Source organism: Danio rerio, chromosome 20 (genome assembly GCF_049306965.1).
Source record: "Danio rerio strain Tuebingen ecotype United States chromosome 20, GRCz12tu, whole genome shotgun sequence".
Taxonomy (NCBI): Eukaryota; Metazoa; Chordata; class Actinopteri; order Cypriniformes; family Danionidae; genus Danio; species Danio rerio.
The window spans coordinates 1,196,499-1,223,540 of NC_133195.1; the positions used below are offsets into that span (position 1 = coordinate 1,196,499).

The following is a 27,042-nucleotide window of genomic DNA, read 5'->3' on the forward strand; positions in this document are numbered from 1 at the left end:
TTGCTTGATATGGAAATACATTTATTCTACGTCATTTCCAGACATGCTGTACCTTCAAATATGTTTTTTAAAACCAAACAAAATTACGAGTGTTTTGTAGACATGAAAGGCTAGAATAAACTCAAAGCGAATCTCTGAAGCTATCTTTCATTTTTCACAATAAACTGTAGAAATGTCATTTCCATCACCACACACATTTATAAAACATATTTAAAAAGTTCTCATCATCACACATTTAAAAGTGTATTCACAATGTATAAGCACATGCTCCATTTAATATACAAATTCAGTTTATTTTCTAATAAGCTCCAAACCAAATTAATATTCAATTTAAGAGTGTGACAGGTGCACAATTCAGCATACAAGTCATTAATTTTATTGACAAATGTATAATTATTATATATATATTATGGAAAGATTGGTTAAACTAGATACATGATCTTAGACAATATTTGACTGCCATCATTTATCTCATTTTGAAATAAGCTGTATATTGAGATGTGCTGGAATTTGTTCGGTTCACGATGGGCAAAATGTTTCTCTTCTTATTTAAGTTTGTCCTCTTACAGATCTTAAAACTAGATAAATTGTTTTAACGTATGAGGCTGTGTTAATTTTGAACAAGTTTTTTTTTACTCAACTTCACAAGGCTAAAAGTGCCCGTACTTGAAGAATGGCCCATGTATGTATGTAGGCCTAATTTTTTATTCATATACGTGTTGAAAGAAATACACACACCGCAGTCAGCTTGGTGAAATGGGTGGTTCTTTTTGTTCCTGAAAAACTGGACCTATCTGCAGTTATTCCCCCCATTTACTGTTTATTTATGAGATTTAAACACTGCATTAAGTGACATTTTAAGCGCTATATTTTGTGGATTAGCTTGTCGGATGGTCATCATAACCATTATTTTTATGGACCAAAATATTTCTAAATATTTAGAATTAAAAAAAAAAAACTTAATTTCAAAATACCAATTTAGAAAAAAGAAATGTTCAAGTTTTAACCAAAAAAACTGTAGCTTATTCTCATTTAATAGGTAAAAAAAAATGACCAGCACATTTACCTCTGTCTTTTGGCTAATTGAATAATAAATATTAAAACATTATAATTATAATAATTTTAGCCGTTCTAAGAGTACATTTGACAATTCCCAGATAACAACAATAGCCTAGTTAGTATTAAAATTAACTTTAAAATGAGCTTCACACCTTCCTATTACTCATTTTTAGATTTAAGAAATAGTCCAAAATTTAGAACAAAGGTTACTTCCCTGGTTGCAAAGAATTCTGGCCCAGATTTGGCATAAAGCTGGCACAGCAGGCATTCATCCGGCACTGGCATACAGCATGTGGGCCAAACATGGCCTGTGTTTAAATGTAGCATTTGGCCCAGATTAAAAAAATTGATATGTGGGCCATGTGTGTTTGGCCTGTCTTGACCCACATTTAAAATATATTAAAATAATTAAGTAAAAAAAAAAAATCTACCAATCAGGTCACTTTGAGGAAAAAGTACATCCATAGTGTGTCTAAAGCACAACACGTCATGTGTTTATCAATTTCATTGCAATTGTGACACACCAACATATCTGGCCCAGTTATGAGTTATTAACTTGGCTGAGACTTGGCGCAGATATGGTCCGTGTTTGGCCCTTGTCTGGAAGCCAGACTTGGTCTAGTCATGTACCGTAATTCACTGCAGCATGTGGGCCAGGCAAAAGCTGATTGTGTGGGCCAGAAATATTTTGCTATGTGGGTTGTAAAATGTTTGATCTATTTATCAATAATACAGTAGGTCAGTAGTGAAAAAGTGTGCTCACTGCAGAGCCACTTGGGTGAAGCTCACCTCCAGCTCCTCCTCCTATAAGCTGTTTTAATGCGTACACCTACCCCACCCTTAACCCTTAATCTTGCATTACAACTATGCATTTGACAGACGCTTTGATTAAAATTGTACTGAAGGTAGCCTGTACATTTCATTTCCCTGTGGATCAAACCAAGAGTCTTGGCATTGTTAGCACCATGCAACACATACCAGGCTGTAATGTATTTATAGGTCATCATGATAAAGACATCTCAAGAAAGGGGATATTTGCATTTAAAATGGCATTACTGAGCCAATGACACTTAATGAGCGCTGTCATGCATGAAATCAGTGCATAAATGTGTGCGTTAATGCCTCTCCAGCACAAACACATCTGTTCTAACTGACTAGCTGATGGATTTTACTATTGATTAGTCTAATTGTGCATTCACTTTGACTGGGTCATTGTCCACGGCTGAAAGTTGAACCATTACAAAGCCTGATTTGCATTACACGAACACTCACTATCACATACAAAGCAAAACAAAGAATAAAAATATACAAATTGACAAATGTGGTGACACGGTGGTTACCACTGTGGCCACACAGCAAGACGGTCGCTGGTTCGAGTCTTGGCTGGGTCAGTTGGTGTTTCTGTGTGGAGTTTGCATGTTCTCCCCGTGTTGGTTTCCTCCTGGTGCTCCAGTTTCCCTCAGTCTAAACACATGCGCTATAAATAAACTGGATGAACTAAAAACAGCCTGTAATGTTCGAGTGTGTGTGTGAGATTGAGTGTGTATGGGTGTTTCCCAGTACTGGGTTGCAGCTGGAAGAGCATCCGCTGCGTAAAACCAGGGCTCCGAGACAAACACCAGCATCTGTCTCGGTGGCGCAGTGGGTAGCACAATCGCTTCACAGCAAGGGCTCGCTGGTTTGAGCCCTGGCTTGGTCAGTTGGCATTTCTTTGTGGAGTTTGCATGTTCTCCCCGTGTTGGCGTGGATTTCCTCCTGGTGCTCCAGTTTCCCCCACACGTCCTTGGTATAGGTTAATTGGGTAAGTTAAGTTGCCAGTAGTGTATGAGTGTGAACGAGAGTGTGTGGATGTTTCCCAGTAATGGGTTGCAGCTGGAAGGGCATCCGCTGTGTAAAACATATACTGGATAAGTTGGTGGTTCATTCTGCTGTGGCAACCCCAGATTAATAAAGGGACTACGCCGAAAAGAAAATGAATCAATGAACTTAAAGGTGCAGTATGTAAATTTGACACCCAGTGGTTGAACTAGGTATTGCATGCCTGGTTCAAAACAAACTTAAGTGCCAGATTAACGACATCAACAGCAGTGCCTGACTGTCGAAATTAGAAATTCTAAGAGTTCAGTCAAAGCAGGGTGAACCAGCCTTAAGCTACTAACAGCGCCCCCTACTGCTGGAATCAGCTTCCAGAAAGGATCAGATGTGCTCCAACATCAGGCTCATTAAAATCAAGACTTAAAATGCATCTGTTTAGCTGTGCCTTTACTGAATGAGCACTGTACTAGATCCAACAGATCACACTATTTCTTTATTATTTCTTTAAAACCTGTTTAAAAACCTATAAATAATGAGTTGAAGGACTCTGCAGGACGCTACTGTACCACTCCTACAACAGGCTATTATACAATCAGCTGAACTCAGGTCAACAGTGACATGGGCCAAGATATTTAATGTTATTTAGCCATCTTTAATCTATGAAAAGAGAAGGCACTAACATCGGTTTTGACCACAGGTGTATGTAGGTGTGTGTTTCATCTCTGATGTGTTCCATAATCCACGATTATCTCCATAGTTTCACTATTGTTCAGACAGAGGTTACTGTCCTTGCTTGAACTTCCCATCTTTTTACATCCTCATCACCATCTGTGATCAGGCCAATGACCATTATATCATCCTGAAACTCCAATGACTTGAGGTTTGTAACACTATTGTGGATGCATGAGGAAAACAGAAGAGCGCTGAACACAGAGCCTTGAGGATCCTCATGTCAATTTCAACGAGTCATTCATTCATTTTCTTTTTGGCTTAGTCCCTTTATAAATCGCCACAGCAGAATGAACCGCCAACTTATCCAGCACATATTTTACACAGCGGATGCCCTTCCAGCGGCAACCCATCTCTGGGAAACAACCATAAACACTCATTCACACTCATGCAATACAGACAATTTAGCCAACCCAACTTCCCTATACCACACGTCTTTGGACTGTGGGAGAAACCGGAGCACCCAGAGGAAACCCATGCGAACGCAGGGAGAACATGCAAACTCCACACAGAAATGCCAACTGACCCAGCTGAGGCTCGAACCAGTGACCGTCTCGCTGTGAGGCGACAGCGCTACCTACTGCACCACTGAATTGCCATCCCTGCTCATACTATACCAGGGGTCACCAATCTCAATCCTGGAGGGCCGGTGTCCCTGCAGGGTTTAGCTCCAACTTGCCTCAACACACCTGTCTGGGTGTTTCAAATATAGCTAGTAAGACCTTGATTAACTTGTTCAGGTGTGTCTGATTAGGGTTGGAGCAAAAGTCTGCAGGACACCAGCCCTCCAGGAACAAGTTTGGTGACCACTGTACTACACTATATAGTTTGTATACATCACTTTAGATGAAACAATGGCTTTAAAAAGTGACATCTTGTGTTGGCAGGTTTGTACACTTGCGGGAAGTCCATTGGCGTTTTCCCGCATGTGAATTCTGACCAATCGAAAAGCAGTTCAGGAAATATGTTCAACATCTGGCCAATGAGTGATGTGGGTTTTGTCAGATGACAGTATTTTGGTTCTTTTCAACTGGTTCGGACCAAAGCCAGCAGTGTGGTGTGAAAAGAACCCAAAGATGGCAGAAAATGCTACAATGCATCATTTATTACCCTTGGTCCGAAGCAAATGAAGAGAACCACAGATGTAAAAGCATCCTAAGGGTGCGTTCACACCTGTGAATCGATTCAGTTGTTCTGAAACTGATTAAAATCGTTACATTGTTGCTCTTTGTTCTTGGTGCGGTTCACTTTCACACGGCAAAGTTTCTAAACGGACCAAAAGAGCTAAAACAAGTCACGTGTGAGTAAACTCTCCTCACATTAGTCAGTTTCACGTTTTGTTTTTGCAGTCGCGCTCAGCTGTCAGGGGAATGGTAGTGGTTTGGTGGTGTTTGACAGGGAGCGCGCGACATGTCTGAAGACAGAGGACGGATGCGATGGGGAGGGGTGAGAAGGAAGTGCAACGTATTTGAGGACCGGAAAGGAGACGCGCGATTTCCGGGAGATTATCACTCGTTTGCGGGCATCCTGGAGTAACGAAACATTCGGGAGACTTGGGATGTCTGGAATGACCTCCCGCCCTACTAATAATTCTCTTCATATAGCCGTATGCCTAATACATATCCATAATACACTGTGATTAACTGGGCTCAGATCATATCGCTTTCTTACTTCAATCAATCCGCTCCAGAGTTAGTTTCAATCCAGCTGAGACCACCTCATTCAAGCAATCTCGGAGCGATTGTTTTGGCGCAGATCCGAGCGAGATGGGTGGTTTTACATATGCCAAACGAACTGCGCTAACTGGGCAAACGAGGTGTGAAAGCTCCCTAAGCCTTTTGTGTCTCCAGAATGCGTCTGTAAAGTTTCAGCTCAAAACACCCATCAGATTATTTATTATAGCTGTCTGAACCTGGGAAATTTCACAACCATGAAGTAGTTTTTATGGCCTGTGCCTTTAATGCTGGTTCTCCTCGTTCACTGTTCCCATGTGCCTGTCAGAGTGTGCCTCAATCTCCGCCTGCGTCAGATAAACAGCGCAGTGAAAGACATGAAGGAAGCAGATCTCACGTAACGTTTGTGAGAAATACGACAGTAAGAACTTTCCCAATGATTATTTGATGTATTTGTTGTGCAGTTAATTCAAGCCTTTTGATGAGTCATACACAATGTCGTTCACGCATGCGCACACACAACGCGCGTTTATCTTTGCACTGTTTTTGCACAGCAAATGTGACAGGATACATGTTAATATCCAGTTCTGTATGGATATCTGTTGTGTTAATGTACAAAATAAACCTGATTTAACGTCCACAAACCAGGATTGAAGCGTCTTCATTCATAACTGTACTGACAGGCGGCTGTGGAGATAAAGACGGTAAAATAGCTGTGTAATAATAATTCTGACTTCAACTGTAAGTAAAATAAGCGACAGCCATGATCACTCAGAGGTAGACAGACCAGTAGATGAGATTAAAAAATATAAAGGCCCCTGGGAAGATCATGCGAGAGTAGGCATCAATGGCGTGAGTGTTCTGGATGATCCGCAGCCCTCTGAGCGTCCTCTTCTTGGCTCCTTTGACCTCTGGTCCTATAGACAGACACACTGCCATGGGGTCCTGTTTCTCTGCAGGCTCCTCAGAGGAGACGGTGGTCTGAGTGTATCCCGCCAGACCATTGCTCTCAGGCCTACCATACGCTTCATTCAGCATCATAGTCCTCATGCTGGATATGTCACATGTGCCAGGTAAAGTCTAAAGTGGATAAACACAAACACTTGTTATTATTTAGGGTCTATTTACATCTGCTTTTCTTTCTGTTTATGCTTGGCAACAACCATTGGTTATTTATACACATGTTCTCCGCTGAAAGCAGCATATATTTACTGTTTCTTGATTAAAAGAATAAAAAGACCTAATATGGACCAAACCCGCTGATGCATTCTTTGCAGTCAGCCTTATAAACAGTAAGTACAGTACAAGCCCATCTATTATGGGTCAGAAAATGTTCATGGTTTGGCAGTCTCAATCAACAGGCTGATTTGCATGCAACGTCATCAACACAGTCTTATAGTGTGCATTACAGTTGATTAGTCTAATGACCCAGTCTTTTGTGATTGGTCTGATGACCCAGTTTGTTGTGGCTGCTCTGATGACCTAGTCGGTTGTGATTGGTCTAATGACTAGGTCTGCTATGATTGGTCTGATCACCCAGTCTGTTGTGATTGGTCATATGACCCATTCTGTTGTGATTGGTCTGATGAACCAGTATGTTGAGATTGGTCTGATGACCTAGTCGGTTGTGATTGGTCTAATGACCAAGTCTGTTTTAATTGGTCAAATGACCCAGTCTGCTGATTGGTCTGATCACCCAGTTTGTTGTGATTGGTATAATGACCAAGTCTGCTATGACGGGTACGATGACCCAGTCTGCTATGATTGGTCTGATGATCCAGTCTGTTGTTATTGGTCTGATGACACAGTTTGCTGGTTGGTCTGATGACCAAGTTTGTTGTGATTGGTCTGATTACCCATTCTGTTGTAATTGGGCCAATGACCCAGTCTGTTGTGATTGTTTGAAGGACCAAATTCTGCTATGATTGGTCCGATGACCCAATCTGTTGTAATTGATCTGATGACCAGACTGTTGTTATTAGTCTGATGATGCAGTCTGCTGGTTGGTCCAATGATCCAGTCTGTTGTGATTGGTCTGAAGACCCAGAATGTTTTGATTGGTCTGGTGACCTAGTCGGTTGTGATTGGTCTGATGACCCAGAATGTTTTGATTGCTCTGATGACCTAGTCGGTTGTGATTGGTCTAATGACCAGGTCTGCTATGATTGGTCTGATCACGCAGTATGTTATGATTGGTCATATGACCCATTCTGTTGTGATTGGTCTGATGAACCAGTATGTTGTGATTGGTCTGATGACCTAGTCGGATGTGATTGGTCTAATGACCAAGTCTGCTTTGATTGGTCTAATGACCAAGTCTGCTTTGATTGGTCAAATGATCAAGTCTGCTTAAATTGGTCAAATGACCCAGTCTGCTATAATTAGCCTGATCACCCAGTCTGTTGTGATTGGTCCTATGACCCAGTTTGTTGTTATTGGTCTGATGACCAAGTCTGTTTCTATTGGTCTTATGACCCAGTCTGTAGTGATTTGTACAATGACCCAGTCTGTTGGGATTGGTCTGTTTACCCAAGCTGTTCCAACAATAAGAAATGCAGAAATAAACACTTTGAAATTCTGCTAGTGATTTCGATATGGAATATTCTCCAATGACATCAGCAATGACATCATGAGCACACAAACTAATCTGCCAACAAAACAGTGGCGAATTAAACAGGGAGACTAAGGAAAGTAACAGCAGAAATGACTGTTGACAAAATGAGACTGTTGAATATACCTAAAGATCAGTTGTGTTTTTACCTTCTGCCTTAACTTGCGATCTGTCCCATCATGCACTGTGGTCAAGTAGTTTACAGCAGCATACTCAAGTACAGACAAAAAGACAAAGACGAAGCTGACCCACAGGTAAATGTCCACAGCTTTGATGTAGGAGACTCTGGGCATGGAGGCGTTCACTCCGGTGATGATGGTGGACATGGTGAGCACCGTCGTGATGCCTGCACGAAATCACAGTGACATACAGGGGTTTGCAGTTTTATTAGACTTTTGTGCAAAAGCCTAAGTCAAAATTACTATTTGATGTGTACTATGTGTTAAAGGTGACATTAGATAATTAGAAAATTAGAGGTCCCAACCAGATTTCTTGTGGGAGGAGCTCTCAGTGATTTAGGGAGAGGTTATCAGTGCTTTAGGGTGGAGCTATCAGTGCTTTAGGGAGGGGCTATCAGTGCTTTAGGGTGGAGCTATCAGTGCTTTAGGGTGGAGTTATCAGTGCTTTAGGGTGGAGCTATCAGTGTTTTAGGGAGGGGCTATCAGTGCTTTAGGGTGGAGCTATCAGTGTTTTAGGGAGGGGCTATCAGTGCTTTAGGGAGGGGCTATCAGTGCTTTAGGGTGGAGCTATCAGTGCTTTAGGGTGGAGCTATCAGTGCTTTAGGGAAGGGCTATCAGTGCTTTAGGGTGGAGCTATCAGTGCTTAAGGGTGGAGCTATGAGTGCTTTAGGGTGGAGCTATCAGTGCTTTAGGAAGGGGCTATCAGTGCTTTAGGGTGGAGCTATCAGTGCTTTAGGGTGGAGCTATCAGTGCTTTAGGGAAGGGCTATCAGTGCTTTAGGGTGGAGCTATCAGTGCTTTAGGAAGGGGCTATCAGTGCTTTAGGGTGGAGCTATCAGTGCTTTAGGAAGGGGCTATCAGTGCTTTAGGGTGGAGCTATCAGTGCTTTAGGAAGGGGCTATCAGTGCTTTAGGGTGGAGCTATCAGTGCTTTAGGGAAGGGCTATCAGTGCTTTGGGTGAAGCTATCAGTGCTTAAGGGTGGAGCTATGAGTGCTTTAGGCAGGGGCTATCAGCCGTTTAGGGTGGGACTTATATAAGCAGTAACTGATGTAAGCCTTCGGCCCAAGACCTGCTGTAGTTTATACAGTAAATTCACCTAAAGAGACTCTGGCAGGAACAGCTCGCCGGTCAATCCAGAAGGACACCCATGACAGCATGACCATCAGAGTAGCAGGAAAATACGTCTGAAGCAGGAAGAAGAAAATATGGCGGCGCAGAGTGAAGTTGATGTACAGACGATTGTACCAACCTGCAGGAGAATATGAAAGGAGATTTACTCAAATGCCATGATACCAAAGAAAGCTCACACATCAAGCATTTCAGAAAACTTGCATTAGGAATCAATAAAGATAATCAGCTATTCATTTCTTTACTGTTCTACTGGCCACCAAGCACTTTTGTGTTTAAACAACATCTAATAGATATCCAAACATAGACAATTAGCTGAAACAAGACTAAATGTGGGCTGTCAGTGAAAACCAAGTAACAATAGTTCAAAACTAGACAAGTCATTAAATACACAGGAATGAAAGACTACACGTGTGAAGTCTGTCGGATCTGTCTATCTGATGACTAGTCTAGCTTTACGTTTTCATGGCCCAAATTTAGCCTTGTTTTATCTAAGAGGTCTATGGATGGATGTCTGTCAGATGATTAAGGATTGCTGTTTGTGTAATGGAGAAGCACAAATAGAAAGCACATCATTATAATAAAAGAACTGCAGGAACTAATCTCTTTAAGTCATAGATATATACACTAGATGTCGCCTGGCCTATTGTTGTCTATTGGACGGAATGTGTCAATAGTGCCGCCATCTTGGTACAGGGTAGCGCTCCTTTGAAATGAATGCGGGACCAAGGTACAGTGGAGGACTGTGGCCATCCAAAGCCAGAGATATACACATATACACATATATCTATGATCGGGAGTTTTCCCGGATGTTAGTATGTAATTTTTGTTTTTCTAATTACAAAAATTTTAATTTTACATCACTTTTCTACTTTGATGGATCAGTGACCGCACGGGCATTCCTGACAAAAGGCTTGTGTTTGTGTGTACAGAAATGTACTATTCACCCTCCCTGTTAAATTTGATCTAATCATGTCCTGAAACACAGCTCCTCTCCTGCTTTCACTTCTCATACTGACGGAGGGAGCGATTCGTTTGTGAATGAATCCCCTGATACGACCCTTTCACTAACGTTAGCCGACAATTATACAAGTTTCTGGCAGCGCAGCATCTCGTTGTCATATTTCTTTTGCATTGTTTGCTGATTTTATTCAACAAAACTAGCATAAGCCAAGTGTTTAGTGCGAGTTGGAGCTGCTTTGCCGTATGCTGAATGCAGTAAGTGACTGTTATCATCAATAACGTTACCTGATTAGCACAAAAGTTCAGAACATACAAAAACAGAAAAAACTTAACCTTACCTATGAAATGTTCTGCCTTTGTGCTTTGTTTTCTATGTTTGCTCGTTACTACACCCGTAGACAGCACTAAAGTCCCGCATCTTCACGTAATAACACTGTCTTGACTAGTGCGGTTGAATGACATTTGTCCTGGGAGCACTGTACCAATGTGGCGGCGCTTTTGACGCATGCTCAGGGTCCCTATGCGATATCTAGTGTATATATCTATGTCTTTAAGTCAGCTTCATTTATATAAATCTGTCTGAAAGCTGTCCATAAAAACAACTTGGCGCAGACTTGGGCTGGAGGGGGTCCGTTTTGGGGACCACAGGATTTCATCTCTGTTATTCGCAGAGGATGTTGTTCTGTTGGCTTCATCGAACACGGACCTTCAGCATGCACTGGGGTGGTTTGCCTTGAGTGTGATGTGGCTGCGATGAGAATCAGCACCTCCAAGTCCGAGGCCATGGTGCTCCACCTGAAAAAGGTGGTTTGCCATCTCCAGGTTGGAGGAAAGTCTTCACCCCAGGTGGAGGAGTTCAAGTATCTTGGAGTTTTGTTACTAAGTAAGGGAAGGATGAGATTGACAGGTGGATTGGTGCAGCGGCAGCAGTAATGCTGTCAATGTACCGGTCTGTTGTGGTGAAGAAGGAGCTGAGCCGAAAGGCAAAGCTCTCGATTTACCGGTCAATCTATGTTCCTACTCTCAACTATGATCATGAGCTTTGGATCATGACCAAAAGGACCAGATCTCAGATACAAGCGGCCGAAATAAGTTTCCTCCGCAGGGTGACAGGGCACACTCTTATAGATAGGGTGAGGAGCTTTGACACCCGAGAGGAGCTCGGAGTAGAGCCGCTGCTCCTCCACATTAAGAGAAGTCAGCTGAGGTGGCTCAGGCATCTGTTCGGATGCCTCCTGGACGCCTACCTAGGGAGATGTTCCAGGCATGTCCCACCGGGAGGAGGCCTTGGGAAAGACCCAGGACACTTTGGAGGGACTATGTCTTTCGGCTGGCCTGGGAACGCCTTGGCATCCCCCCAGAGGAGCTGGAGGAATTGTCTGGAGAGGGGGAGATCTGGGGTTCTCTCTTAAGACTGCTGCCCCCGAGACCCGGCCCCGGAAAGGTGGTAGAAAATGAACGAATGAATGGATTTGAATGCTGCTGAAATCAGATGCCTTTATATTATGTTTGGCCTTTATATGTTATTTGCTTGTACAAAGTGTATAAGAAACTAATAAACAGGCAAAATAATCAGGAAACAGTTTTTGCACCAGTAGACAGCCTGTATCTTCTGAATCTGAAGTAGTTTCTAGCTCATTGGTTTACAGTACACGTGTGCACCTGTGCTGCTGTAGAAAGCCAGTCTGGAGGTGGTGTGAAACTTCTGGATGAGGAACTGAGACAGAGAGATCTTGTCGTCTGTGCTCAGAGACTCATCTCCGCTCTTCCAGTAGAGCATCAGGTCTTCATCGGTGTACGCATCTGGACACACAGCAGAGGAACACAGCAGCAGGTTTGCAGACATTAGTGATGTTTAATAACATTACTGTAGGTCACTCACAGCTCTCCAGCTCCAGTGTGCAGGTCTGAGTGTCCAGCGGGAACCGACTGAAGTCCATGTTACACGCTGAAGTTACGGTCACCCTGAAACTCCAAACATAAAACACCTTCAGATAGAGCTGCTCAGTTCACTGAGATTCCATTTCTATTTTGGCCTACAGCAATAATACATCAAAATTGAGTGAAGAGAAAGCAATAGGGGCAGCAACGTGACACAGTGGGTAGTACAATCGCCTCACAAGAAGAAGGTTGCTGATTTAAGCCTCGGCTGGCTCAGTTGGTGTTTCTGTGTGGAGTTTGCATGTTCTCCCCATGTTGATGTGGGTTTCCTCAGGGTGCTCCGGTTTCCCCCACAGTCCAAACACATGCGCTATGGGGAATTGAATATGCCTGAGCAAAATAATCTTGATCATGATTTTTTCCCATAATCGAGCAGCTCTACCCTCAGACATGATTATGAGGTAAAGCTGGAGTAAGTGATGTGTGTGTGTGTGTGTGTGTGTGGTCATCACCTGAGGCTGTAGAGCACGTGTCCGTCAGGATAAACCCTGATCATGATGTTCTCTGTGGTGGTGTCGTGGATGAAGGAACGCTTCGAGTGGACAAAAAACACATCAGGCACCCAGATCTTCTTCACCAACCGGCCATCAAAAGTCATGCTCTTATTGTGTTTACTGGGAAAAGACAGTCGCTCGTCCTTCCAGTAGTGTCTCAGGTACAGAGTCATGGTGAAGTCCTGCATGAAAACACCAGCATGCATTACTGTATTATACTTTAAAGGAGTTTAGGGTTTGCTTTAATTTGGCTTGTATGGCATTGATGTTGGTGAGTACCCAGGTGTGGTGTTAATGCAGACAGAACAGTCATTCGGCATTATAAGCCTGAGCTTGGGGCTAGATCCTTTAGCAAGACATCACAATACTCTACATCAGTGGTCCTCAACTTTATCACCGCGGACCGGTCAACACTTGAAAACTGTCATTTGCAATCTCCATCAGTTGATCTTCTTACACAGCCTGGTTTGTTGACAAGTGGGTTGTGGATCCATTCCTCGTCAGTCTTTCACTGGGCCTTTTCCCCTTAGCAAAGAAACTTTCCAGAGACGTCTGTTTCTTAAGAGAATACGGTCATTCTTCAAAATTAAACTTTTCAAAATGAAAGATTTTTCACTCAGATAATAAATAAAACAGAAAATAATTATTTATTTCTTGTGCAGCTCAATACCAATTGATTCACGGATCGCATGCCGGATCGCATGTTAATGTTTATGAAAAGTTGGGGGGTGGGGGGGAAAGCACGATGTTTATGAAAAGAGTTGGGGGTGGGGGGGGGGGAAGCGCGATGTTTATGAAAAGAGTTGGGGGTGGGGGGGGAAGCGTGATGTTTATGAAAAGAGTTGGGGGGTGATGGGGGAAAGCGCAATGTTTATGAAAAGTTGGGGGTGGGGGGGAAAGCGCAATGTTTATGAAAAGTTGGGGGTGGGGGGGGAAGCGCGATGTTTATGAAAAGAGTTGGGGGGTGATGGGGGAAAGCGCTATGTTTATGAAAAGTTGGGGGTGGGGGGGGAAGCGCGATGTTTATGAAAAGAGTTGGGGGGTGATGGGGGAAAGCGCTATGTTTATGAAAAGAGTTGGGAGGGAGGGGGAAAGCGCGATGTTTAGGAAAAGTGTGGGGGACGATGTTTATGAAAAGCTGGGGGGGGGAAGCGCGATGTTTATGAAAAGAGTTGGGAGGGAGGGGGAAAGCGCGATGTTTAGGAAAAGTGTGGGGGACGATGTTTATGAAAAGCTGGGGGGGGGGGAGCGCGAAGTTTATGAAAAGTAGGGGGCGTGATGTTTATGAAAAGTTAGAGGAGGGGAAGCATGATTTTTATGGAAAGTGGGGGGTGGGGTAGGGGGGGGAGCGCGATGTTTATGAGAGTGGGGGGGGTAGCTTGATGTGTATGAAAGGGGGGGAGCGGGATGTTTATGAAAAGTAGGGGGGGAAGCGTGTTTAAAAAAAGTGGGGGGGAGCGTCATGTTTATAAAAAGAGTTGGGGGAGGGTGATAGCACAACGTTTATGAAAAGTGGGGGGGGGGGGAGCACGATGTTTAGGAAAGGAGGGAGCGCGATGTGTGTGAAAAGGGGGGGAAGTGTAATGTTTATGAAAAGTGGGGGGTGGGGGGAAAGCACGATGTTTATGAAAAGTGTGGGGGGGGGTGCGATGTTTTTAAAAAGTGGGGGCAGGCCAGTATCACGGTGGCAGGCCAGATGCCATTGGGAAATGTGCTTCCTATGGCCAGTCTGACTGTATGGCCAGGACTGTTGCTGCTTATCAACTCAATGATTCATCCTTCGTAGAAAGTGGCTATCTGATGCTTTGTGTGTTCAAATAAAACTTTACAAATGAATTCACAACCCTCAAAGTCATCCTTACACTACTAATAAAATCATGTGATCCCAAACTTCATGTAGAATAAAACTGCTAAGTGAACCTTAGTGCAACAATTCAAATGCAGCTGATGGTTACAAAGCAAATTCACTTAGTCTTATTCAGGTTGTTTTTTTATGCAAGCTGCTGACATGCATTTCCAGACTGCTTAAAGCCTTGTGAAATATTACCATCTGTTGGCATCACTGAGGCATGCCAGCATGTGGATGGTGTGGTTCTGATTGGCCGAGTCTCAGTGATGTCACAGGGTAAACCTCATGGATTAACTCTGCATGACTCATAGAATATTATGTAAGATCAAATCCATGCTCACTCGTAAACACCAGCAGTGATATGATAAATAAAAGCAGATCATAAGGAAGGTTAATCGCAATCACTGAGATCTATAAATAATCCACACAATCTCCCCGATGGGGACTTCTAGTAGCCTACTTTAACGAGAATAACAATCCCATCCTTATCACAGAAATGGGTACAGATGATGCATTGGTCCAACTGTAAAACACTCATGCGTCATTCTTATAGTGCAGATGTGCAGAGCAGGAGATTTCCATTACTTTCTACATTACTATTTGTTTATTTTGCAATAGCTTTGTTGTTTTATTAATATCGTAATGAATATGATGGCAAAAAAAGATACTACTTGTTTATCAGTTATGTTGGAATAAAAAAAAATTTGCATTATAGTGAACCATTCAACTTATGGTGCTTTCACATCTGTAGTTCGCTTCATTTGGTCTGGACCAAGGGTAAAAAATGATGCATTGTTGCATCTTCTGCCGTCTTTGGGTCGTTTTCACACCACACTGCTGGCTTTAGTCCGAACCAGTTGAAATGAACCAAAATGCAGTCATCTGACAAAATCCACATCTCTTATTGGCCAGATGTTGTTGAACATATTTCCTAAACTGCTTATTGATTGGTCAGAATTCACGTGCGGGAAAATGCCAATGAACTCCCGCAGGTAAACAAAACCTTTTACTCTGGAGGGACGACTGCGCTGGCTGATTGTATCCCTGCTTTAGACAAACTATACATTACGAGAATGAAGCGCGGCCGCGGCTGGAAAACAGTGTTTAATGCATCACTCGTCACTTCAGGAGGAGGCGTGAATTAATTTAGCTAAACTGCGACATGCTCATCTTGCGGAAATATTACCAACGATCCATCAGGTAATGTTTTCCCTCTCTCTCTCTCTCTCTCTCTGTTGGTAAAGCGCTGTCAACAAATATTTTTCCTCCATATCCCATAATGCACAGCGCATCAGCCTACGGCAGCTGAGTTGGTCCAAAACGTGCAGTACTTTTTGCGGTTGGACCTGTTTTAATACGGATCATATTCTCACCACAAACGAACCGCTCCAGGGTTCGTTTGAAAGCGTACCGAGAGCACCTCTTCAAGCAGGTCTCAGTACGCTTATTTGGTTCGCTTTTGGTGCACACTCGAGTACGATTGCTGCATTCACACCTGCCCAAACGAACCGTACCAACAGGGGAAACGAACTCTAGTGCAATTCAATCCAACTAAATAAGGCAGGTGTGAAAGCACCCTTAGTTACATTTCTTACCATATCTACTTCTGAGATGCTGTCCAGACTCTCGACTTGCACATCCACACCCACTGGCACTGCTGGACCTGAACAAAAAAAAAAGACAAAGGGCCCTATCATACAACCGGCGCAGTAAGGCGCAAGACTTGTTTGGCACCATTTGTTGCTATTATCAGACCAATGCAACCCTAATTTTCCCGTTTTGCGCCACCTTGTTTAAATTGCAAATCTATTTGCGTCGCTTTATGGAGTCATGGTTGTGCTGGTCTAGAAAGGAGGTGTGTTAAGGCGCATTGTTCAACACAGGCTCATTATGAAAACGTAGTCCCGCGGACGTTTCTGGAGGCCGCGAATTATGTAGCCGGAGGTACGCATGGCTGCTTTCATTTTCTTTAGCCAACGCTACGGGGCGGTATGACGTCTTTCCTTTTGGCGTTTACAAGCTGACCGCTTCCAGCTGCCACCAGTTTGTCCAGTTAGCTCGTCTTGTACGTCGGCGGACTTGAGGCGCAGAGAGAAGTTGACCACGACGACCGGGTTTGAGTCAAGGGGAAGAGCAGTTCCAGAAATCAGGTAAGACAAGAGTCCAAAAAATAAAGCGAACGAGTGAATAACAGAATGAGAAGATGGTAAAATCCGAACATGTGGTAAAAATCAGACGAGGGCTTTTCTTTTTCTGGACGGCTTTTGTAAACCATCGACTGGTTTTAGGGAAGTAAGCAGGCGAGCGGACGGCGGGTTAAAATTGGTTGGGTTTCGGGAAGGAGGAGGGTAGGTCAGTTGATTGGCCGGTCGCCCAGTCATTCATTCAGTGAGTCGACAGCAGCCTCTGGTGGGTTTACACGAGAATAGCGCAGGCAAGAACGGCACTCGCGAGAGGCATTTGAGATGCGAAAAAGCACACACATCGGCCTATTAACACTCTAATCACAACTAACAAATGCACAAAAATCTGCATGCGCTCACTGACCCTGCTGCACGCACTGTCTGACGTGAATGTGATGAACTGAACTAACAATAATAACTGTGCTGTGTTCTCACGGGTGCTGTCTGATATTGCACAGATGATATTGACATATAACTTATTATTTGCATACGTCATCTTAATAGCAGTAACGGTCTTTTCATGAGTTGTAATATTAGTTTCATCTCTGTGATCGCATGCTCTTTATCGATAGTGAACACGGTGCCAGTCGCACGACTGACAGCATCGTGACGATTAAATGAAGGATTAAATAACGTTAGAACATCTCGTGCTTAAAATGTGTAGATTCAGTGGCAAACACTGTTACCTGAAAACTCCATCCCACCAGCTTTACAGTGAATGCTTTAGTCATTTTCATATCTGACTTTAACCACTGGAAGTCTTTTATCCACTCTTGGAAAAGTGTAAATGCTGGACTGACATTCACCACATGACCACTAATCAGACATACCATTATTTGTAACTTTATCTGGTTTCTAAAGCTAAATCTGTCAGTGTTGTATTCATCCTCTCGTATCCAGACCTTTACGTTTTCCCAGGCTGTAGCTCCCTGTCATCGGAACTGAGTGATTGACAGCTGATATTAACTAATGCATTTGCGTTCTGTTCTAGCGCAGTGGGCCAATAAGAAGAGCTTGAAGGCGGGACAAACATTGCAGGCTTTGTTTACTGCAGGAAGTTGACATGTCAACTGTTTTTAACCATTCCTGAGCGCTGCGTTTGGTGTTTTTAGGTGCAAAGATACTGTGGCCGAGAAGTGCAAAACAACATTACAAAGTTTGAAACACTTTTACAAAGCTCGAGACAGATTTACACTTTGAAAAACATTTTTACCTGTCATCAGACACAACTACATAGGAAAAACAATTTTACCAAGGACGAAATAAATTTACATTTTAGAGAACAAATTAACAAGACGCAAAACACTTTCAGAAGTCCCGAAACAAATTTACAATTACAGATTTCTTACGGAGAAGGGAATGTACCACGCACCGGAAGTGACATAGAATGTACCACACACCGGTAATGACGCGGGGGAAAGTTGTTGTTGAGCGCGGTAAATTCGTAATGTGGAGTACATGGCGTAAACAAAGTTTATGGTGACCGATAAGTATACATTGAGTGGAGCAGTTCTCACTGCATCTGCAGGACTGCAACTTACTGCCATGTAATATTTGACACACTACATGCAGCAACAAAGCAATGATGTCTGAACACATCAAGAGACGTTAAGGGTGTTAATAAAAATAAAAGAGCAGAATTATGTTGAATAATGAGCTGTTAAACTCGTCATTTTTATCACTACCCTCCTGAGACACGACCACATTATCAGGGTAAACCCTCAGCGGGATGGATGTTGATATAGATGTGAATGTGATTGTGTCTGCTGTGATAATGAATACTGAGAACGTTCTGAAGAAAGCAAAAAGGAAAAACCAATGTGTGAATTAGAAAAGCCTTGGCAACAATAAGCTAGTGACTGAAGATCCCAGCGGGCGCTGCTGGAACAATTAGCAGACAGAGTCTAATTTTCATCCATCCGGACGCTGCCTACGAGAGGTCAAACTGATGCCTGCAGTGTGAACTTGCGCTACATGAAAAGGGCTTTAACCATGGAAATTAACCATAATGTAGAGAGAAATTACATTAAAGTCCATTCATTCATTCATTCATTCATTTTCTTGTCGGCTTAGTCCCTTTATTAATCCGGGGTCACCACAGCGGAATGAACCGCCAACTTATCTAGCAAGTTTTTACACAGCGGATGCCCTTCCAGCCGCAACCCATCTCTGGGAAACATTCACAATCATACACACACACACACACACTCATACACTACGGACAATTTAGCCTACCCAATTCACCTGTACCGCATGTCTTTGGACTGTGGGGGAAACCGGAGCAAACCCACGCGAAGGCAGGGAGAACATGCAAACTCCACACAGAAATGCCAATTGAGCCGAGGTTCGAACCAGCGACCTTCTTGCTGTGAGGCAACAGCACTATCTACTGCGCCACTGCCTCGCCACATTAAAGTCCACATGAAAGTAAAGGTCCGCTGAGGTAAAGTCATGTGTGGGAAGCGCTGGTGTTGAATTAGGTACGCACCACGATATGCCACGACCGAATTGTAAACGTTTTCAAAGAGGCTGTAAATGGAAGTAACTAAAGAGTAACTATAAGAGAGTTCACCTGCAAATGCTGGCCTCATGGTGAAGTCGTGATCCTCCACACTCAGCAGATGCTCTGATTTCACTGCATGAGTCTTAGTTTCATCCAGCATCTTCTTGAAGAGTGGACTAAAAAAACAACAACATCTCAGCGCTTCAGTGCAGTCAAGCAATCAGACATTAAAGGTGTTTCCTTATTCACCTTCAGGTTTCCATGCAGTATTTAACCCTATATAAGAGTAATAAAATGTAAAATTCAATATTATAAGTATATATAAATTACAATATTTATTTTATTAAACATTCTTTATTTGAAGTCTTTTCTTTTTAATTACAATCCACTTACTTTTGCTCTCAAACTAAATATTTTGATTGAATAATGAAGACACCAGACTGACTCCACAGTTTCCCGTCTGGCTTTAAAAGTGAATGAATTATAAAATGAGCCAGAGCTGCAGGACTAACAATATAATAATATTAAAATACAAACATATTTAGTCTGAGAGCAAAACTATACATTCTAGTTACAAAAAATAAAAGATTGTAAATAAACTGTTTTAAAACGTTTAATTCATTCATTCATTTGTTCAATTTCTTTTCGGCTTAGTCCCTTTGTTAATCTGGGGTCGCCACAGTGAAATGAACCGCCAACTTATCCAGCATATGTTTTACGCAGCGGATGCCCTTCCAGCTGCAACACCCATACACACACTATGGACAATTTAGCTAACTCAATTCCCCTATAGCGCGTGTGTTCGGACTGTGGGGCAAAACCAGAGCACCCGAAGGAAACCCACAGCAACACGGGGAGAACATGCAAACTCCACACAGAAACGCCAACTGACCCAGCTGAGGCTTGAACCAGCGACCTTCTTGCTGTGAGGCGACAGCACTACCTACTGCGCCACCGCATTGCCCATGTTTAATTTAAAATCGTGAAAATTCTATTATTAATATATATAAATTACAATCTTTATTTTATTAAACGTTCTTTATTTAAAGTCTTTTCTTTTAAATTACAATCTACTTTGGCTCTCAAGCTAAATACTTTTGATTGAAAACTAAAGACATAAAACAGATAGGAAACTGACTCCATAGTTTACCCTTTTTTTTGTAAACTGAACTGAGCTAAAAAAAAAAATACCTAAAATATGACATTTTATAATTAAACATCCTTCAACTCTTTTACGTTGTATATTTGTATATTATAATATAAAATTATTTAGTCTGAGAGCAAAACTATAAACTGTAGTTACAAAAAATAAAAGATTGCAAATAAAAAGTATTTTAAAATGTTTAATTAAATTATATATATATATATATATATATATATATATATATATATATATATATATATATATATATATATATATATATATAGGTATAGGTATCATCAGAATTCTTAATCGGCCCGCTTCTTTTTCCACCAATTTCTGTTTAACAGAGAGCAGATTTCTTCAACATATTTGTAATCATAATAGTTTTAATAACTGATTAATTTTCTCTTTGTCATGATGACAGCACATAATATTAGACTAGATATTCTTCAAGACACTAGTATTCAGCTTAAAGTCACATGTAAAGGCTTCACTAGGGTAATTAGGGTAAAGTTAGGGTAATTAGGAAAGTTATTGTATAACAGTGGTTTGTTCTGGAGACAATCCAACACTAATATTGCTTAAGGGGGCTAATAATGTTGACCTTAAAATTATTTTAAAACGATTAAAAACTGCTTTCATTCTAGCCGAAATAAAACAAATAAGACTTTCTCCAGAAGAATAAATATTATCAGACTTACTATGGAAATTTCCTGAATCTGTTCAACATCATTTGGGGAATATTTGACAGAGAATTTACAGGTGGGCGAATAATTCTGACTTAAGCTGTATATATATATATATTACAGTATTTTTATTAAACATTCTGTATTTGAAGTCTTTTGACTTAAATTACAATTACATACTTTTGCTCTCAAGCAAAATAGTTTTGATTAAATAAACAGAGACAGCAGACTGACTCCACAGTTCCTCGTCAGGTTTTAAAGCTGAATGAAGTATGAAAAGAGCAGCGGGACTCACGTGCCGTGTTTGTGGTTCTGAGGGTTTGTTCTCCTGAGGCTGTACTTCATTTTTCCGCCCTCAGCAATGGCGCACAATACAAAGAGAGCCGCTTTCAGAAAAAGGAAAGTCATTGTGGAGGAAAAACCTGAAGCATCTGACAGTCAGCAGCGCTGGGGAGCATGTCTCCGCATCACCTTCATCTTCAGCAGAAATTAACAGATTTTTTTTCGCGCCGAGCTGAATGTCGGAGCTGAGCGCGCGCTCTGATTGGCTGGTGTTCCCGCGCGCGTCATCGAGGTAACAGTTTGCTAAACGGTCCAATGATAAAGTCCAATGATAAACCTAACATTTCTGTTCAAAATTGATCTTGTTTACTTTGAAACCCTAAAAGATCTTAAAATTACAAAATATCTTTGAGTGCATTTCACTTATTAATTGTTTATTTCCCCCCACATAATATTTTAAAGAGGTATAATACACCTATTTAAATTAAATTAGTTAAAAAGTGTTAAGAGTCAGTTTGGACCCCGGTATAGATGTCAAAATATTTTATTATTAATTGAGCTGTATAAACAGTTGAAGACACAATGATTAACCCTCCTGTGAATTTAATATCATTTTAAATATGTTTGTTTGATGTTTACCTAAGACCATTTTAAGCATATACTTAACATTTTTTGATGACAAATTTATTTTCTCTTTGCCATGATGGCAGTACATAACACTTTATTAGATATTTGCCAGATAGTATTCAGCTTAAAGTGACACTTAAAGGCTTAACAAATCAGGCAAATTAGCTTTATTATGGAACGTCTGGACAACAGTGATTTCTTCTGTAGCCGATTGGGTATGTTAATTTTAATTATCTTTTTATTCTAGCCACACTACAAGAAAATAAGACATTATCTAGTATAACAAATAAAGAAAATACAATAAAAATGTGCTCTTCTAAACATCAATCAGGAATTGAAAATAGTTAATAACATTTTCTGTGTCAATTTTAAATATATATATATATATATATATATATATATATATATATATATATATATATATATATATATATATGTATATATATGTATATGTGTATATATATATATATGTATATATATATATGTATATATATATATATATATATATATATATATATATATGTATATATATATATATGTATGTATATATATATATATATATATATATGTATATATATATGTATATATATATATGTATATATATATATATATATATATATATATATATATATATATATATATATATATATGTATATATATATATATATATATATATATATATATATATATATATATATATATATATGTATATATATATATATATATATATATATGTATATATGTATATATATATATATATGTATATATATATATATGTATATATATATATATATATGTATGTATATATATATATATATATATATATATATATGTATGTATATATATATATATATATATATATATATATATATATATATATACATATATATATATATATATATATATATATACATACATATATATATATATATATATATATATACATACATATATATATATATATATATATATATATATATATATATATATATATATAGCCTTTCCCCATATCTTCCACAGTTTTAAAATTAACACAGCACTGTCTCATGAAATGTTTATCTTTTTGTTTGATATTAAATTATAAACAATTGGGTTACTGGTAATTACACATTGAAGTAGTTTATTTTTGTTATCAACAATACCTAAATATATTTAATAGGCTACATTACAAGTGCTGCATTACATATTCTGTTGATTTATATATTGATTATAATTAATGCATCAAAAAATGCACAATGACGCCTCAGGGAACACTGATAACATTATGCAAAAATGGATAATGACAAATCTGGAAATACAAACATATAAAAGTGCAACTGAATCTGAATTTCTGATTAATTAATGCTTTAATGATCATCCTTAACAGACATCAATCACAAAGCCCCGATGTCAAAGCCTTAAATCATGTTCATGCTATATATACACATATGATTTTGCACAATTTTACATCATTTATAACGAAAGCCAAACTATTATGCACATATTATATGGGGTGAATCAGCCTGATCTCACGAGGAAACGTAAGCATTTTATGTTTTGTCAGTTTAGTGGCTAATTCGTACGAGTTCAGTCGTAAAAAGGAGGCGTGCCAGCCAGCCAACCCCACCCCTAACACCAACTGTCATTGGGTGATGAGCAAATCCTACTAAATTGTACAAAATAGATTGTACGAATTCATACTAAATAGCCACTAAATCAAAAAGTTACGTATTGCCATGCGATTGTGTTGGGTGAATACAGAAACATGACAGAAATTTTTAAAAAATATTCAGGTTTTCGTTCCACCAGTTCTAGGATGGCTCTATGGCCATTTTTACTGGTTACTGGCCAAACCGTAGTTATTTCAGCTCAAGTAAACGTAGCTATTTTATGTATTGTCAGTTTAGTAGTTAATTCCTACGAGTTTGTTTTTTCACATTTTTAGGCGTCACTAAACTCCGCCGTAAACCCAACAGTCATTGGGGGGATTAGCAAATCACACTAAAATGTAAGAATGAGATCCTATTAAATCATACAAATTACGATTAGCATATGAATTAGCCACTAAATCAAAAACGAATGGCGTGAGATAGCATTGGTTTTTTCAACACAGGCTCATTCTGATTACGTACCCCTACATACATTTCTGGAGAGTGCCAAATATGTGCCAGGAGTTCGAATCCACCAGAGGCCGCTGTGTGGACTTTTGAGAGATCTCAAATTTCTCTCGCGAGTGCAATTCACACCTGCTGATCACAAGTAAATTGACTAGAGACTAACCAACCAACCCAATCTCATGCCAATTCGTAACTTTTTGATTTAGTGGCTAACTCGTATGAATTTATATGATCTAATTCGCACAATTTAGTATCATTTGCTCATCACCCAATGACGGTTGGGGTTAGGGGTGGGGTGCCACGCCATTTTAAACTTTCGTACGACTAACCTCGTATGAATTAGCCACTAAACTGACAAAACTAAAAATACTTGTTTTTTTGTGAGATCAGGCTGGACCAAACGATAACGACCCTCCACCCCCCTCATCTAAATCCAACCAATAGTGTTAAGGAAAGCAGCCATTGACCAGCGCCCACCCCCTTTCCTAAACCCAACCGTCAATGTTTTCAAAAGCAATCCAGAAAGAGAAAAGCCCTCGTGGCCGCCTGATTTTCAGATTTTAACACATTCTCACCCTGTTATTTACTTCTTTATCAGACTCAAACCCTGTCATTGTAGTCAACTCCTCTCTGCCTCTCAAATCCTCTGATGTACGTGACGAGCTACTAGACAAACTGGTAACAGCAGAAAAGCCGTCTATACACATGTACGTGTTCAGCTGGTAAGCTCGAAAACGAACGTCGTCCTACCGCCCCCTAGAGTTTTTTTTAAAGATTAAATGCAGCCATAGGTTACATAATTTGAGATCATCAGAATCGTATACAGGGGTACATTTCACAATGAGCCTGTGTTGGTTATTTTGGTCTCGAGTTTTATCCGGTCCCTCCTTCAATGCGAGGCTGTTGGGTTTGTGAAAGTCGGATGAGATAGATCAGTAACAGAAAACAAAGTTATGAGATCATTAAATCACAACGTTTCACATCATGAACATTTATTGCACCACCGTCTAATTTAATATCAAGCTTGAGAAAATTACTGGCTGCTGCTTAAAGGGACGGTTCACCCAAAAATGAACATTTCCTCATCATTAACTCACATTTATGAGTTTCCTTTTTCTGTTGAACACAAAACAAGATATTCCAATAGTATCTGGATGCAGCCTTTATGATGCAAGCTGAGATTGCATCACTCAGCGATGCAATGTCAGACACAATGCACTCAATGGAGTGAGTGACGTCACTGTGACGGGTAGGGTTAGGTGAGAGCATTAAAAAGCATTGGATGCAGCTCAGATTGCACTGCATCAGGTCTGCATCCAGACCCCTCTCAGATATTCTGCAGCCATTGACATGCAGAGTAGGGTAGGAACCAAAAATATGGAAGCCAATGTGTTTACATGCAAAAATATAAGCTAAATGTACGCGCAAAACTGGAATATCGCATAAAACATTAGCGAATAAAGCAGCGTTACCATCCAGTGAGGTAAAGTAAACAAAATGGACATCGCCTAAAAACTGGAGCAAATATCAGCCAGAGAAATGTAGTTTAGCGTGTTTGGAGAAGCCACTGTGGTGAGTTGCACCTCAAAAGATGAAGATGAAACGCAATGCGGTGCTTTTGGAGGTGTTTTGGGAGCTCAGACAGATGCTCAAGACAGTTCTGGAAGGAATAATGAATAATAATACTAATACTGAAGCACTGTGATGACCGACTGACGGCTGAGGCCTCTTAGAAATGAGCAGAACAACAGTTTAAATGTTTCACAATGTGCTGGAAATGATGCAAACTCTATTAATGCATCCCATCCAGCCTGATCTCACGAGGAAATGCCAGTATTTTACGTTTTGTCAGTTTAGTGGCTAATTCGTAATAGTTCAATCGTTCAAAAATGTGCGATTTTAAAAAGGGGGCGTGACACCTAACCTCACCCCTAACCCCAACCGTCATTGGGTGATGAGCAAACCGTACTAAATTGTATGTATTAGATCGTACGAATTCATACGAATTAGCCACTAAATCAAAAAGTTACGAATTGCCGTGAGATTGCGTTGTCCCATCACACACATTTAAATCATCATATGACCTCTTATCACAAAATCACATCATTGTTTAATGCGCATGCTGGAATTTATTCGGTAAATGAGTTTCCATCAGGTCATGCACATTTTTTTGTATTAAATAAAAAGTTTGTCCTACTCGGTCACGCTTTCTGCATTTTTAAAATGTATGTGCATCATAACCTCCCATTAATCATTTCTTTATGGCATAATCCTATAAGAGAGAGTTTTGAATTGATTGCCATATCAGCTTCTCTGGCGATTTCATGGCAAAACCAGATTAACTTTACAACATTTTATTAACATCACTTATTTGTAATAATAATATAAATATATAGCAATAAAAGACATCAACAGCATTAAATATCTAAGATAAAAACTATGGTTTAACAGTTTTTAAGGTTTACTTTGGATAAAAATTACCATTTTTGAAGGATTCACAATAAAATAAATACACTTTAAAGATTTGCTTTAAAGTCTCTTCAGATAAAAATCATTGTCTTATAGGGGAATTACACATACAGCAGTTGAAGTCAGAATTACTAGACCCGCTGTTATTTATTCCCCTAATTTCCGTTTGATTTCCTCAACACATTTCTAATCCTGATAGTTTTAATAACTTACATCTCATAACTGATTTATTTTAACTTTACCATGATGACAGTAAAAAATATTAGACTAGATATTCTTCAAGACACTTCTAAACAGCTTAAAGTGACATTCAAAGGCTTCACTAGGCTAATTAGGCAGGTTAGGGTAATTAGGCAAGTCATTGTATAACGATGGTTTGTTCTGTAGACTATCGAGAAAAATATATAGCTCAAAGGGGCTAATAATATTGTCTTTAAAATGGTGTTTAAAAAATTAAAAACTGCTTTTATTCTAGCCGAAATAAAACAAGTAAGACTTTCTCCAGAAGAAAAAAATATTATCAGACATACTGTGAACATTTCCTGAATCTGTCAAACATTATTTGAGAAATATAAAAAAAATAGGAATAAAATAAATCTAAAGGGGGCGAA

At 40.2% G+C, this 27,042-nt stretch overlaps 1 protein-coding gene and 1 long non-coding RNA gene across 7 annotated transcripts; one reads left to right on the plus strand and one right to left on the minus strand.

The window, feature by feature from the left end:
* Positions 1-5,774: 5,774 nt before the first annotated feature.
* Positions 5,775-21,763, minus strand: gabrr2b (gamma-aminobutyric acid type A receptor subunit rho2b). 6 transcript variants are annotated; one of them, XM_073933925.1, is made up of 10 exons: positions 21,253-21,503; positions 19,197-19,303; positions 16,037-16,104; positions 12,551-12,774; positions 12,278-12,408; positions 12,040-12,122; positions 11,820-11,960; positions 9,163-9,315; positions 8,037-8,233; positions 5,775-6,356 (listed from the first exon to the last, which is right to left on the minus strand). In XM_073933925.1, exons 5-10 carry the CDS (start codon positions 12,403-12,405, stop codon positions 6,048-6,050), a joined length of 1,011 nt encoding a protein of 336 aa, XP_073790026.1. In that variant the 5' UTR covers positions 12,406-12,408; positions 12,551-12,774; positions 16,037-16,104; positions 19,197-19,303; positions 21,253-21,503; the 3' UTR covers positions 5,775-6,047. The 6 variants fall into 6 exon arrangements, with proteins under 6 accessions (XP_073790026.1, XP_697486.3, XP_073790027.1 ...); XM_692394.10 differs by lacking the exon at positions 12,278-12,408 and having other exon boundaries at positions 21,253-21,763; XM_073933926.1 differs by lacking the exon at positions 16,037-16,104 and having other exon boundaries at positions 21,253-21,520.
* A 1,153-nt stretch (positions 21,764-22,916) lies between these two features.
* Positions 22,917-27,027, plus strand: LOC141379508 (uncharacterized). The gene is made up of 2 exons (XR_012396286.1): positions 22,917-24,334; positions 24,834-27,027. It is a non-coding gene; the product is annotated as an uncharacterized lncRNA (long non-coding RNA).
* The last annotated feature ends 15 nt before the right edge of the window (positions 27,028-27,042 follow it).

Coding starts and splice junctions, on each gene's coding strand:
- gabrr2b (XM_068215604.2), bottom strand. CDS start 21,365: ATGACTTTCCTTTTTCTGAAAGCGGCTCTCTTTGTATTGTGCGCCATT. Junction 12,129..12,550: donor CACGTGCTCTACAGCCTCAG/GTGATGACCACA, acceptor TTATGTTTGGAG/TTTCAGGGTGACCGTAACTT. Junction 6,357..8,036: donor ATCGCAAGTTAAGGCAGAAG/GTAAAAACACAA, acceptor TATCCACTTTAG/ACTTTACCTGGCACATGTGA.